The sequence below is a fragment of the Camelus dromedarius genome, chromosome 12 (assembly GCF_036321535.1).
Source record: "Camelus dromedarius isolate mCamDro1 chromosome 12, mCamDro1.pat, whole genome shotgun sequence".
Lineage (NCBI taxonomy): Eukaryota > Metazoa > Chordata > Mammalia > Artiodactyla > Camelidae > Camelus > Camelus dromedarius.
Window position 1 is genome coordinate 50,333,028 of NC_087447.1, and position 13,836 is coordinate 50,346,863.

General features: G+C 33.1%; 1 protein-coding gene across 15 annotated transcripts in view; it reads left to right on the forward strand.

Annotated features, from left to right (window-relative positions):
- EMSY (EMSY transcriptional repressor, BRCA2 interacting) overlaps window positions 1–13,836 on the forward strand; it is a 75,786-nt gene that overhangs the window by 38,216 nt on the left and 23,734 nt on the right. For all 15 annotated transcript variants that reach the window (XM_031460390.2, XM_031460399.2, XM_031460393.2 and 12 more), the window contains 4 exons: window positions 1,472–1,621; window positions 4,243–4,413; window positions 10,027–10,163; window positions 12,658–12,831. In XM_031460390.2, coding sequence (XP_031316250.1) covers window positions 1,472–1,621; window positions 4,243–4,413; window positions 10,027–10,163; window positions 12,658–12,831 — 632 coding nt within the window. The remainder of the gene's footprint in view (window positions 1–1,471; window positions 1,622–4,242; window positions 4,414–10,026; window positions 10,164–12,657; window positions 12,832–13,836) is intronic.

The following is a 13,836-nucleotide window of genomic DNA, read 5'->3' on the forward strand; positions in this document are numbered from 1 at the left end:
AATGTTTGTTTATATCCTTTGCCTACTTTCTAATTAGGTTGTCTTTTTATTATTGAATTGTAAGAGTTCTTAAAATATATATATCTTTTAGACATTAAATCGTTATCAGATACCTGAATTGCGATTATTTCCTCCCATTCTGTGGGATGTCTTTTTACTTTCTTGATGATGTCCATTGAAGCACAAAAGTTTTTAATTTTGGTGATGTACAATTTACTTTTTCTTTTGTTGCTTGTGTTTTTGGTATCTTATTTAAGAATCTTTTACCAAATCCCAGGTCATAAAGATTTATCCCTATTTTTCCCTAAGAATTTGATAGTTTTACTTCTTGAATTTAAGTATTTAACCTATTTTGAATTACTTTTATTATGATATGAAGTAAGGATCCCACTTTATTCTTTTGCATAATTCTTCAGTTGTCCTAGAACCATTTGTTGAGAAGACTATTTTCCCCCATTGAATGATCTCAGCACTCTTGTTGAAAATCCACTGACCACGTGTATGACTTTATTTCTGGACTCTCAATTTAAAATTATCTAAGGCTATTAAATAAATAGATTTGTTTGCTTCCTAATGTCTTAACCTAAATCACCACCCAAAAAAGTAATAAAATTTTTAGTTGTCTCTGAAAACATATTCTATCCCATGAATTATTTCAGTAAAGTTTAGTGGGGGGAAAGTGTTGCCAAAAATTTCCTTCCTTAGTTAACAATTATTAGTACTTAAATTTGTAGTTAGCAAGAGAGATTTCTTTTAAATGGGCATCTTACATTTGGAAGGTCAATGTAACAGTTACAACATTTAAATGAAAATTTTGAAAAATGTAAAAAAAATTATAACATCACTACCCTAACATTTTAATTTTATTTGTACATATTACCTTCCAGTTCTTCTTCACATGCATATTTTATGTAGGTGCAAGAATAGTGTATCCTTTATTTTTATTTGACAAAATGAGCTACTAAAATACTTTTAAGGCAATTTAAAAATAAAGGTTCAATAAGAAAATGTCCTTGCTCCTTATAGTTTTAAGAGGTTAGAGAAATCGTTGGTATAATTGCGAATATGTAAAAGCTACATTAACTTTTGTTTTTGACTTCTTACCCTAATCCTTTCATCCCAAGTATTTGCATGGAACACAGATTGCTTACTTGTCTGTCAATGTTCAGGTCAATGGCTAATTCATTTGAAGGCTCTTGTATGACGTGATTATAGTCAAAAGGAAAAAAATTGTTTTTCACTGAGAACTTGTTAATAGCTTCTGTAGTGTTTTAATTATATTCCTGAATGAGAGAAATTAGGAAAGATAGAAATTTGAGGAATAAAAGTTTAAAACGTTTCATTAGTATGAAAAAAGCTTCTCTTTAGACTTTACTCAGTAAATGCATGTAAATGCTGCCCTCTTGGGTTGGTATAAGGCACATGTTATTAAAAATAATTTGTACTGAGATTTATTTTTCTTCTTTCAAAGGTGTTAAAATCATCACACAACAAGTTCAACCAAGTAAAATATTACCCAAACCAGTGACAGCAACTCTGCCCACCAGTAGCAATTCCCCTATTATGGTGGTTAGCAGTAATGGTGCAATTATGACAACTAAACTGGTAACCACTCCTACTGGTAAGTTTTCTTGAGCATCAGTCCATTCATTCATCATATATTCATTGAATAATTTCTCTGTACCAGCAATGTGCTTGACACTGGGGATATTGAAATTAAAACATAATTCTTCAAAGAGGCCTTTCATGACTTTTCCCTCCCCTTCCCAACTAAAATTAGCTCTTTCCTATTGTCACAGTCCTCTTCTTTTCCTTTATGTTACATACTACAGTTTCTAATTATTTAGCTACTTGTTTGTTGATTTTTTTTTTCATGTTCACCTTATTAGATCATGGGCTTCATGAGGATAAGGGACCATGTCTGTTTTATTCACCATATATGTGTAGAGCTGGTCTGTAAGTAGGCGTTTAATCAAGTTTTGTTGAGTGAATGAAAACACAGTCCCAGCCCACGAGTGTCTCACTCTGATGAGGTTGAGAGTCTGTATCACAATTACAGTGTGGTAAGCATTACTCAGGCCGAGAGAAGCGCAGGATGCCATTTTACAGATATGAGAGCAACTAGGTTGTGCCAGTGTAGAACATTTAAAATAGTACCACCTTTTGTGACCTTGAGCAGTTTAATTCTTCTCAGTCTTTTCCCTTGTCTATTTCAATGTGATAATAATACCTATACCATAAGGTTATTGTAAGTATCATACGAAATCAGGCATATAAAATTCCCAGCCAAGTGCTCAGTAGCTATTACTATTAATATTAGAATTAGCCATTACTATTTTTTTTAATTTGTATAACTCTTACCAAACTTTTTAAAGAGGGCCAGATTTAGATGATACAATCTAAAGACTGTAACCTGATTTCTGTCTCAAGTTCATAAGCTATCATCTGTTGGCCAGTATGTAAAGGTGTGTATAAACATTACCCTTAATCTCCCTTAGACTTTTAAGATCTCCGTTTTCAGCGACAAAATAGACTTACATTAAGCAAATTGCTAAAGGTCACACAGCCAATAAAAGGCAAAGTGGGATTTGAATCCAGATCTGCTTTTTTTTTTAAATGTGGTAAAATATAGATTACATGAAACTTACCATTTTCATCATTTAAAAAATTATTTATTTGAGGAGGGAGGCATTTAGGTTTATTTTTATTTATTTATTTATTTATTTATGATTTTTAAGTATACAGTTTCATTGGCATTAAGTACATTCACACTGCTTTGCAGCCATTACCACCATCTAGCCCCAGAAATTTTTTCATTTTCCCAAACTGAAACTCTGTACCTATTAAACAGTAACTCTCCATTCTACCTTTCTCCAGTCCCTGGCCACCACCACCACCATTCTTTCTGTCTTTATGCAAAGCCTGTGCTTTAAAAATACTATTATTCTTGTGTTAAATCCGTCATACTTTACCCAAAACTTTTCTCCATTTGGTACAAAGATAGTAGTATAATGTAGATATGATTCCTCATATTGGGGAAGGGTAGTGAAAAATAATGATGTGTCTGTGCTTATGTATCTATACTAGAATAAGTGTTTCTAATTTTAAAACAAAAGCTCAAGTTGAAAGATTTTTCAGTTATAATTAACTGATTCAAACTATGTATCTTTACAGCATTTTTGCTTTGCACTAGATTTTTTTTTCCAATTCAGATATATGTTTGTAATTTAAACTAATCTACTTGATGTTCTTTCTCTTCTCCCTTTTTTGGGTAGTGATTGAATTTTAAAACGGTGACTACTAACTTGCTAAAAGCATTTTTGGGGGGAGGGGGCCATTGAAAATGGTTATCTTGGTGACCTGAATCTAATTATCATGAAAAAAATTTTTCCAGTTGAAGGAATTGTTATCTGAGTTGTCTTCATTCTCCCCAAGTCTAATAGTTCTTAGCTTAGCAGTAGTATTTGAGTTACCGGATTTGTAAGAAATACAATAGACTCATCTGGTTAATTTTTAATTCCTATTTGGGGAAAGAAAAAAGTCCTAGAAATAATGGGGAAGAGTGTAAAATCCTTTGAGAGATATGAAGAAAAATATTCTAACAGGTCAGTTAAAGTTGAGGAAATATGTAAATAGTGAACTTTTTAGGCTAAAAAGAAATATTCCTGGCAACTCTTGGCAGCTTCAACTTTAATGTCTCGTAAAATGATGGAATAAGTCTTTAAAAGATGGAAATATATTTAGAGGGTAGCAGAGTATAAAACAGTAAAAGTTTATAAAACTAGGCAAACAATATACTGCCTTATTTGCTGAGTGCTGACTTGGGTTTGGCACTGAGACAGCATAAAACAGATGCAGAGACCTCGAAATCTATAACAGAAATATCTAAAATGCTCTGGCAGGAAAGATGATTAAATTTAAGTTTCTTTTGGCATAAAACTAGTGGAAGAAGGGTAGTGGAAGAAGGGAACAGAGTTAGTTATACTTTTTCTTGGGGTTAGTAATTTGATGCAACACATCACAAAATTTTATGTGTAAAATTAATTCAAATTGAGTTGGCTGTAGTTCTTGCTATGTGCATTGAAAACTGGCTGTAAATTGTTACTTAATGTCTTGACTCCTTGAAATTCCATTTTCAAGTTAAAGCAATGTACATTACATTGAATGATAGTTAAACTGTATAAATTGTCATTCTTCTATAAGTAATGACAAGTTTTTCTCTTGGCTTTCCCCTTTTTATAGGCACGCAGGCAACCTATACCCGACCAACAATGAGCCCATCTATAGGTCGGATGGCTGCAACCCCTGGAGCTGCAACCTATGTGAAAACTACCAGTGGTAGCATCATTACAGTAGTACCCAAATCATTAGCTACCTTGGGGGGCAAGATAATTAGCAGTAATATAGTTTCTGGTAGGTATATCTGAAATATGTTAAAGGTATAGTTGACCAGTAAGAGGAAAAAACATTTCACCATTGAAGCATTCTGTTTGATCTCAGTTTTCTGTTTAGAAATCTGCAGCTTTATTTTTAGGCCTGGTGTTAATGTATAGTGTTTTAGTTCTAGTATTAAATCTTCACATGTTGAGCTTTTGAGAGTTTTAAAATAGAAAGAACATTTAGTTGCTTTTAATCAGAATAGAAAGATTATGGTTTACATTAGCATAGAGATTTTTCATTTACAAAGTATTCTCTCATTTATCAATTCATTCATACTTTATAACTCTGAAATTGTTGGTATTATCCCCAGTTTACAGTTACAGACATATTTCAGTTTTGAGAGATAAAATTGACTGTCCAAAACTACCCAAGCTAGATAGTGGAAGAACTAGTATCTATTTGTCTAAAGATGTTTGAGGGACCATATCTCATAATTTCAATTACTAATGTCACTTTAGCTTATTAAAAATAAAAATACTTGAATATTTTAATTTGCTTTTCACCATTTATATTGACTATTTTACTTTTATAAAATGTTTTACTCAGGTAATGAAGGCTAATATTTATTAGTATTTTGGAACCTTACCTGGTTTTTATTGGCTCATTAATTCCTGCAGTATTTGGGTTGTGTACCCTGAAGTGGAATGTTAACATGGCATCCATTTTCATTGATTATTATTTTTTAATTAAAATGATGTAAATAATCTCTGACCAAGCAAGCCCTATGGACTTTAGCTGTCTACCATTTTTGTAGACTAGCTGTATTTTGTATGCCCCAGGTGAGTTGTTCTAACATTTTAAAATGAAGGAATTGAAGTTCCTGGCGGTAATATGATGTTGCTGATAACTGAAGGAGTGAAAAAAAAAAAACAAAGCAAGACATGGTATTGGCATAAAGCACTATATTTAAAGCTGCTAATTTTGGCTCTACTTTTTAAGTGTAAGTGAGAAAATCTGATGTTTGCCAAACTGAGGAGGGTGAAACCAGTAGGGAAAGAATCATCATACTCCAGCTTTGAAGAGGATATTTTAAATAACACAGTTAAAACTCAAAATTATAATTTATTACCTGACAATGCCTTTAAATAGTATAGAGCACATACTTATACATTTTTCAAAAAGTAATCCTGTTTTTTATAGTGTGCAGCTTTTTATGACCATAGGGGTTTTTCTTTACTTATGTATGAGTTCGTAATACCATGTAGCTTGAAGGCATGTCTGTATGTCATGAAGCCTCTGTTTTCATACTTTATTTCGGATTTAGCTGCTTTGTATGAGGTTAGAGCAATACAAGCAAGCACATTTTCCTAGAAGCAGAGGTGGTGAGATGTGTACCCTATACATGTATACATTTTATCCATCTTTCTTTTTAAATATAAAGCAACTCATGGTTAGTTGCCATTTCAAGTGTATGGGTATACAGAAGAGCTCTTGAACTTTTCCAGGACTATAGAATATACTAGGCACACAGTTGAAACAGCTTTTATTCATTGCATGGAGCTCACTTTGCCTCTACCTCTACTTCACTATTATTCTTTTATTCTAAACACTTTTATTCTTTTATTCTAAAGAACTTGTAAAGAAACATTTTTATTGTAAACACTTTTATTCTAAAGAACTTCTCTCATTTCTAACTGCTTTAAATTGATCCTTATGTAACATATCAATATTCTTTATAAAGACAGTTTTCATATTTTATAAGATTCTTGTTCTATGATACTAGGGATCATAGGTTAGTTTATTAGTATTTTTCAATCCCTGGCTGTCTTTTCACAGTGAACTGATAAGTCTGGTTGGATGCATTTAGACAGTTTTCTGCCTTGATCCATGATCAGATGCTGTTCACTAGAGTCCATGTCCCCACCCCACCCCATCCCACGACAAAAAAATAAACGCTTTACATATAATATACTCAAATACCTATCTGTCAGAACAGACAGCTTTTAAAAAATGATACTTTTCCCTTCATTGTGGAGAATTTGGAAAATACAGAAAGGTACAAAGAAAATTTTAAACCTATACTTTTCACCATTCAGAGAAACATATTTCTGTTAATTCCTTTTTCTATTCATTTTTTGTATAAATGTGTTTGTGTATATATGTATATTTTTAAAATTGATTTCAGATCTAATATAATCACTTTTAATATTTTTTCATATAATAATATTTTTCCATTCCAAAATGTATTTTGATACCCCCCTCCCCACCCCAGATTAATGACTATACAGTGTTCCCTCATGTGATGCCTTATTTAGCTATTTAGCTATTTCTTCATTGTTGAATGTTTTAGGTTACTTAACTTTTTGGTCATAAATAATCCTGTGATGAACATCATTATACATAAATTAGCATGTGAAGGTCTTACTTTCCTTGTATAATATCTAGAAGGCAAGTTCATGCTTCCAAAGTGTTTTCTAGAAAGGTCAAGTTTTTCTTTTTATAATATGTGGAAGGCATGATTATTTTTGCAGTTATTTAACTCACATCTTATGGAATCAAATATTTTCTTATATGTGTATATATAGAGAGAATTACCAGATATGTAAGTCTCTTGGTGAGCTTTGTTGAGGACTGGTTGAAAAATTATGTCTATTTTATGCAGAAGATTGGGTACTTCAGAGATGAACTCATTACCTTGATTCTCTGTGACAATGATAAGACTTGATTTTGATTCTCTTGATCTATAGTACAGTGTCCAGGCAAGGAGCGAGTGTTTATATATTTTTTCATTTGTTCATTCATTTACTCATTCTTTGAGCAAAGTAACATATAAATGTTACCCAAGAGATCAAGATTGTTGGCGTGATATAGGAACTGTGAATAGTGTAATCTGGACCAATAAATTTGTGTTCTTTAAGCCTACCTACCATAATACTCAAACTTTTACAGGCATCTTATTTTCGAATAAAAAATCCCTGGAATGTGTCAGTATCATAGCCCATTATCCAAATGTGATTCACAATTACTTATACCTGTTGTATCTTGGCTATAGTAAAGACTGTATATATACAGGCGAGTTCTCTGATATGATGTGAGCCAGATACTGGATTGGGTGCTGTGATACATAGTGATATACATGAGGTGCATTCTCTGCACTAAAGAACACTAAACAAATCAACTGTGTATACTCTCTTACAACATAAGAACTATGGATTGAATACTGTGATAGCATAGAGGGAAACATTTTTTAAAAAATGAGTAAGACTTCAATATAACATAGATGTCAGCTGAGATATAGAAACATGCTTATTGGAATTTAAAACTTTTATAATTTGATAATTCTAGACATAAATTGTATTCTATCTTAATATAATGCTGTACTTGCTTTTCCTTATGCTATGCCTTTTTCTTCTATTTTCTAACACAGCCCCCCATTTTGTTAAGTTGGTAAACTTGATCTGTAACTGTCTCATAAGTTGACATACCTGTAATGAAAAGGATTTGACATTTTCATAGTTATGTGTATAATTCACTTGTTAAAAGCAAGTTTTGTCAAAAAAGTGGTTCTTATACTTTGGTGTAGAATTAAAGCTTGGTTTACATATCCTTGAGCTAGTTTTTAATGCTTGCTTTCTAAAAATACTTTTTTATTAACCAAATATTTGATGAGGCAGCATTGTCAGAGGAGGCATCATAATCACATAAGAGGGACTGGAGTTAATTAAGAGTTAAAGTTGATATAAATGAATAATGGGCAGCTTTGTCTTTGTGGCTCTTAACCCCTCACTATTCAGAGACTACAGATAAAGGGAAAAGCATTTGTGAAACTGGTCCATGGTTAAAAGTGCCTTTTTATGTAACCTGAGCATATTACTTTGGACTGATAAGGCATTAGATGATGGCAAGTGTATTATAACGATTTTGTAGCAAGATTGCCAAAAATTGACATATAACTAGAATATTCTTAGAGCAATCTTATTTCTAAATCTCTAGTAAGGAATGCTAAGGTTTTCCAGTAGAAAAGAATAAAATTTTATTTTTTTTTGAGAATATATTAATCAGTCATGTTTTTAATGTGTATTCATTCTTTGCTTAGTCATTTGATAAATGATATGCAAGCCTAAAGATGAGAAGTATGACTTGCCTGTTTTTATAGGCAGAGGAAATTACAGGCACAAAGTAGCATTGGGATTGGGACTGGTGTGCTCAAGTACCAGTGTTGAAACCAACACACTGAAGGAGAGGTTTATATTGGATAATCCTGAAAATTAAAGTTGGAGGAAACCTGGAGGACTAAGCAGAGGAGTTTAGTCTTTGTGTGGTAGGTAATAGGAAGCCATAGTGAAGAAGTTTCTTGTTAGACTAGAGTTTATGGTGTGTGTTGTAGAGTAGGAACAAATAAGATCGAGTTGGTAAATTTAAGGCCAGATCATGAAAGATTCTGAAACCCAAAAGGGATAGTTGGGACTAAATACAATGGGGATTTGAAAGGTTTTTGACCAATTTCACATGTTGTTGGTTCTTGACATGATGAAATTAGGTTTTTTTTTAAGGATGTTTGATATGACAGGGAGCATCAGAGCTATTTGCATGATAGAGAAACTTGAAATAGGGAGGAAATACGGGAAGGCAAGAGAGATGAGGGCCTGTCTCTTGAGCTGGCATTGATAACATTTTGAAAGAAGACATGTGTTGGTGAATTCATTCACATACTCATTGAACAATGATTACTTGAGTAATTGCCATACAGTGTATGCTAAGCACTGAGGAGTCAGTGACATAAAAAGATACAGTGTGGAGCTCAAGGGGCTTTCATTTTGTTAGGGGATACAGGGAGTGAAGACAAGGCAAGAGTCAAAGATTTGCTTCAGGATTTCCAATTTGGACAATTAGAAGAATATAGGGTATAAATTTGGTAGGTAGATTTGATAGGTGGAAAAAGCAGCAGATTGTGGAAGGATTTAGGGGAGAGGGCAAGGTAATATTATGTTTGGATTAGTAGATATAGATCTACTAAATAGATTTCAATGGTTGAAAATATAAATATATGCATATATGTATATAAATCAGAGTTTCATTCTCAGACTCTTCAGTGCTACAGATTCCAAGGGTACACATTTTATCTGACTTAGTTTGTGAGTCACTGTTTTTTTTTTTGGTCACGTAGAAATAGATGACTTATTTCTTTTCATAAATCTTCTCTACAATTTGGTGTTATTTGATAAGTGTTTACCTCTTTTTTATATTGTTTTTCAAGAGTTTTCCTATCACACTAGTCACATAGATAATAATATCAGGTTTGGGAGAAATATTTATCATGTATTAGAGATTCTGATTTGTTTCAGTTAACTAGTCAGGAGAATATTGATGGGGAAGGAGATAATGATATTTTTAGATTCTGAATTTGGTGTGTAGGTCCTCAGATTCCAAAAAGATGGATGCTTTAAGAGTTAACTCTTAATATTCTCTCATTGTAGGACAACTTGTAATTTATTCTTTCAGGCCTTCACTTTCATCCTCATGACAGTCTTCACGTCATCGAGGGATGACATTGACTACATGTATTAATTGTGTGCAACATAAACAGAAATAACCAAATATCACTAGTCCTTAACTCAGGCCTCCTTTTCTCCCCCCTTCTCTAAGGAACGACTACCAAAATCACTACAATCCCAATGACTTCCAAGCCCAATGTGATTGTTGTGCAAAAGACAACAGGAAAAGGAACGACCATTCAAGGCCTCCCGGGCAAAAACGTTGTCACAACATTGCTAAATGCTGGAGTAAGTAAGAGCTTGAACTGCAGACTCAGCAATCCACTGAGGATTTTAAAGACCAGCTATACAAATATTTGCCTAAGGACTTCAGAACCCACAATGGCCAGAATGGCTTGATTTACCACTACTGTGATGTAATAACTGTTAAAATACCACCTACTGATGCCATTTTTCACAGTAACTTCTAAAACATGTTGCTCACAGCTAGGTTGCTTATGACCATGATTTAGATGCTTAGCTTGGTCCAGGTGGAGGATTCCACTGTCTTAACTACAGAGGGGCTTCTGTTAGAGGACAATTTTATTCCTGCTTATGGCCAATAGATACCAGTCTAGTATTTCACCTAGGCCGGGCAAAGAAAAATATTTGGGACTAAGACTAAATTAATGACAAGGATTTGCTACTTTCATTTTTTCATTTTTACCTCTTTGAGCTAATGAAAAAACATCGAATACGTAACAGATTGATTTATAGTTCTGTAGGCAGTGGTTAAGAGATTTAGAGTTAGCCAAACCTAGGCTTTGTCTCTGAGTATCGTAGTTGTTTGACCCTGACTTATTCAGCTTCTCTTATCCTTAATTTCCTCATTTGTACATTGGGGATGATGATCTCTACCAATGATTATGTTCAGTAACTGGTAGCTGTTTTGAAAGTGCTTAGAACAGTGCCTGGCACATAGGAAATCCTCAATAAATTGTGTTTTCTTATTGTATTACTCTTGTACTTAACTTGTTAGGCTTGGTAATGTCCCTACTTTGCTAGGAAAAAGAATGCTATACTTCATTGTAGTTGATTTCTAGTAGTTTCCTAGGCAACTCAGTCTTTACAATATTGGTAGGGGTCCAGTATTAGATATTCTTATCACATGGGAAAACGTAGAGTTTTCCTAGCCTGTGTTCATATAGTAAGCCAAAAGTAAGTCCAGGATTAGAATTCAGGTTTTCAGAACCCTTTATCTTTGGTTTGTAATTTCTTGAACTTGGTATTAAGTTTGATATGAATTTGATATTATGATGCCATGTACCTTAGGTCCTAAGGTCACATAGATCTAAGAGTGGTGTGTGGATCCTAGCTGCTGGATATGTCTAATAGGAAGTTTGACATAGGAAATGATACTAAAACAAGCAGATCAGAGTATAAGACTATCCTCTTCACCACATATGTACATGCACCTATACTTAAAACTTGCTCACCTGTGTATGCATACACAACACACACGCGCGCGCACACACACACGTGCGCGCACACACTCACCCACCCCAGAAGAGCTTTTCCAAAAAATAGCCTGATAGTTGGTTTTGATTGGTTTGAATGGGTCGTTAAATAGCCCATTGGGCTATTTTAATAGGCATGCCCACTTACAAACTAGCAGCTTTTGGCAAGTGAACTAGAGCTTTTTCCAGAGATGCTGCTTTGAAGGGTGTGTGTGTTAAGTAATCACACAAGTGGCAGACACTTCGTGTTTCCCTTAGATAATTGCAGCAGATACTTAAACCTGAGAGTTTTATAATCGTTTGCTATAAATTCACAAAGTGATTACCTTTTTGCCAGCTCACCTGGGTGCTTTATTTTTACTGGCTAAGATTAGATGGCTATGCATGTAGAAAATTAAGAGTAATAAGGTAAAAAAAATTTAGATCCTTTCCTTTTTAATTTTATGGATTTTAATTTTTAAAATTATAATAGATTAGTGAAATCACTGTATTTGAATTTATTTCAGTTAAGCTCAAGTATTGACTCCATAAATGACCAGAAAATGGTACTTAACAACAAAACAGATGAAAATGCAGAAAATGGTGAAAAGTTAATGGGCTTAAACTATCTCATTAATAGACTAAAGTGATATTAGTAACATACTAATGTGGGAAATGTCCTAAGTTTTTCCTTTGTGTTTTCCCATATAACTTCAGAAAGAATGTTAATATCTCTGCTGATTTCATCTCTTGCCCATACTTTTTCACAAAGACATTCTGCTATATATCCTTGTAATTTCATATTTGGGGAACTTAGGCAGTTTATTTTGTATATGTTACATTTAGCTATTGATCTAATGAATAGTGATTTTTTGTCACACATATGTTCATTTCATATAAATAGCAAATAAAGATGAATGGGGGAGACAAGACCTATCATCCGAACTCTGAGAGATAACCATTGTTAACATTTTAATATATGTTCTTTTATAATTTTTGACTTTTAATATATGTATTCTGTGAATGAGACAGTATAATATGTATTCTTACATGAGGTAATTTTTAGAAATTCACTCATCAAGAAATATTTAATGCCTTCTTTGGACAGAAAGTTAGTCAGATGAATTCTAAGATCATTTTAACTAGCTCTAAGATTTTTGATTGCCTGGAAACATTGTACTTTGTTGCATAATTTACAGCCATTTCCCCATCGTCCCAGCGAAACCTTTCTGTGATACTTCAGTGAAAGGATAATTTTTATCATTTAAATGCATATAAATCTCATATATTTACTGACTTCAATTTAGGGAGAAAAGACTATTCAGACAGTGCCAACAGGAGCCAAGCCAGCTATTATCACTGCTACAAGACCCATCACCAAAATGATTGTAACTCAACCAAAAGGAATAGGTTCTGCAGTTCAACCAGCAGCTAAAATCATCCCAACAAAAATTGTTTACGGGCAGCAAGGGAAAACACAGGTATGCCATAAGATGTGATTTTTCTTGACTCTGATATATTTCAAATTCCTAAAATTCCAAGGTAGAAATTTGAATGAAATGATCAGTAATCTTTAAAGAATCAGATTGTTAAAAGTTATGACTGAATGTGTATAATCATCTATTTTCAAAACCTGTGTTTCTCTTTTCAGTACTTTTTTGATACCTAAATATTTGTGTCATGTTATGACCAAAGATTAGGGAAAAGACTCCCTTTGGATTTCTTGGAATAAAATTCACTGAAGGTGTATATTGTTTGAGAAGTAGATGGTTGAGGGAGCATGATAGTTATTCATAAATCTCTCAAAGAAAAGTATTTATTTTTTATAAGCTTATATGGCCTTCTAAAGCACTTTGCTTATCTTTACTTATAAAATTTGATTTACTTGAAACCTGAGTAATGGAAAAGCTAGAGATCTATTCCTTTTTCAACCAGTAGACAATAAGAGAACTTTTCTGGGAAACTGAGGCTCAGCATTTAATCCTGTGTAGCTAGGCTACTCTTTATTTTACATGTACTTTAACTACTTTTCTAAGACTATCAAAGGAAGCAATGTCAGCTTTGGTTGAGAAATGCTCTAGAATTTTTGTAGAAGATAATAATTTACCTATAAATTAATAATTTGCCATTAGAATCAGTTCCCTCAGAATGGTGGCCAAATAGTTTATATATCTAAACAAATAAATTTTGTGATTAGAAGCAAATTCAAATTGCCTTTAACTGTAACAGTTGCTTTGCTCTGTGATCTATAACCTATGTTTTCATTCTTGAATTTTGGGAAATGAATGACTTAATAGAGCCTGAAAAGGTTTAGAATCTTATATATGGGTGAAATAAAAAATAATTGTGACATGGTGACATTTTTATTCCATGTACCCAAGTGAAGTTAACTCCTAGAGTCCAAATTTTGAAGTGGAATGGTTCAGTTTGAATTTTCCTTCCATTTCACTTGTTTTAGTGTCTATGATTTTGACCCTTGCCAGAAG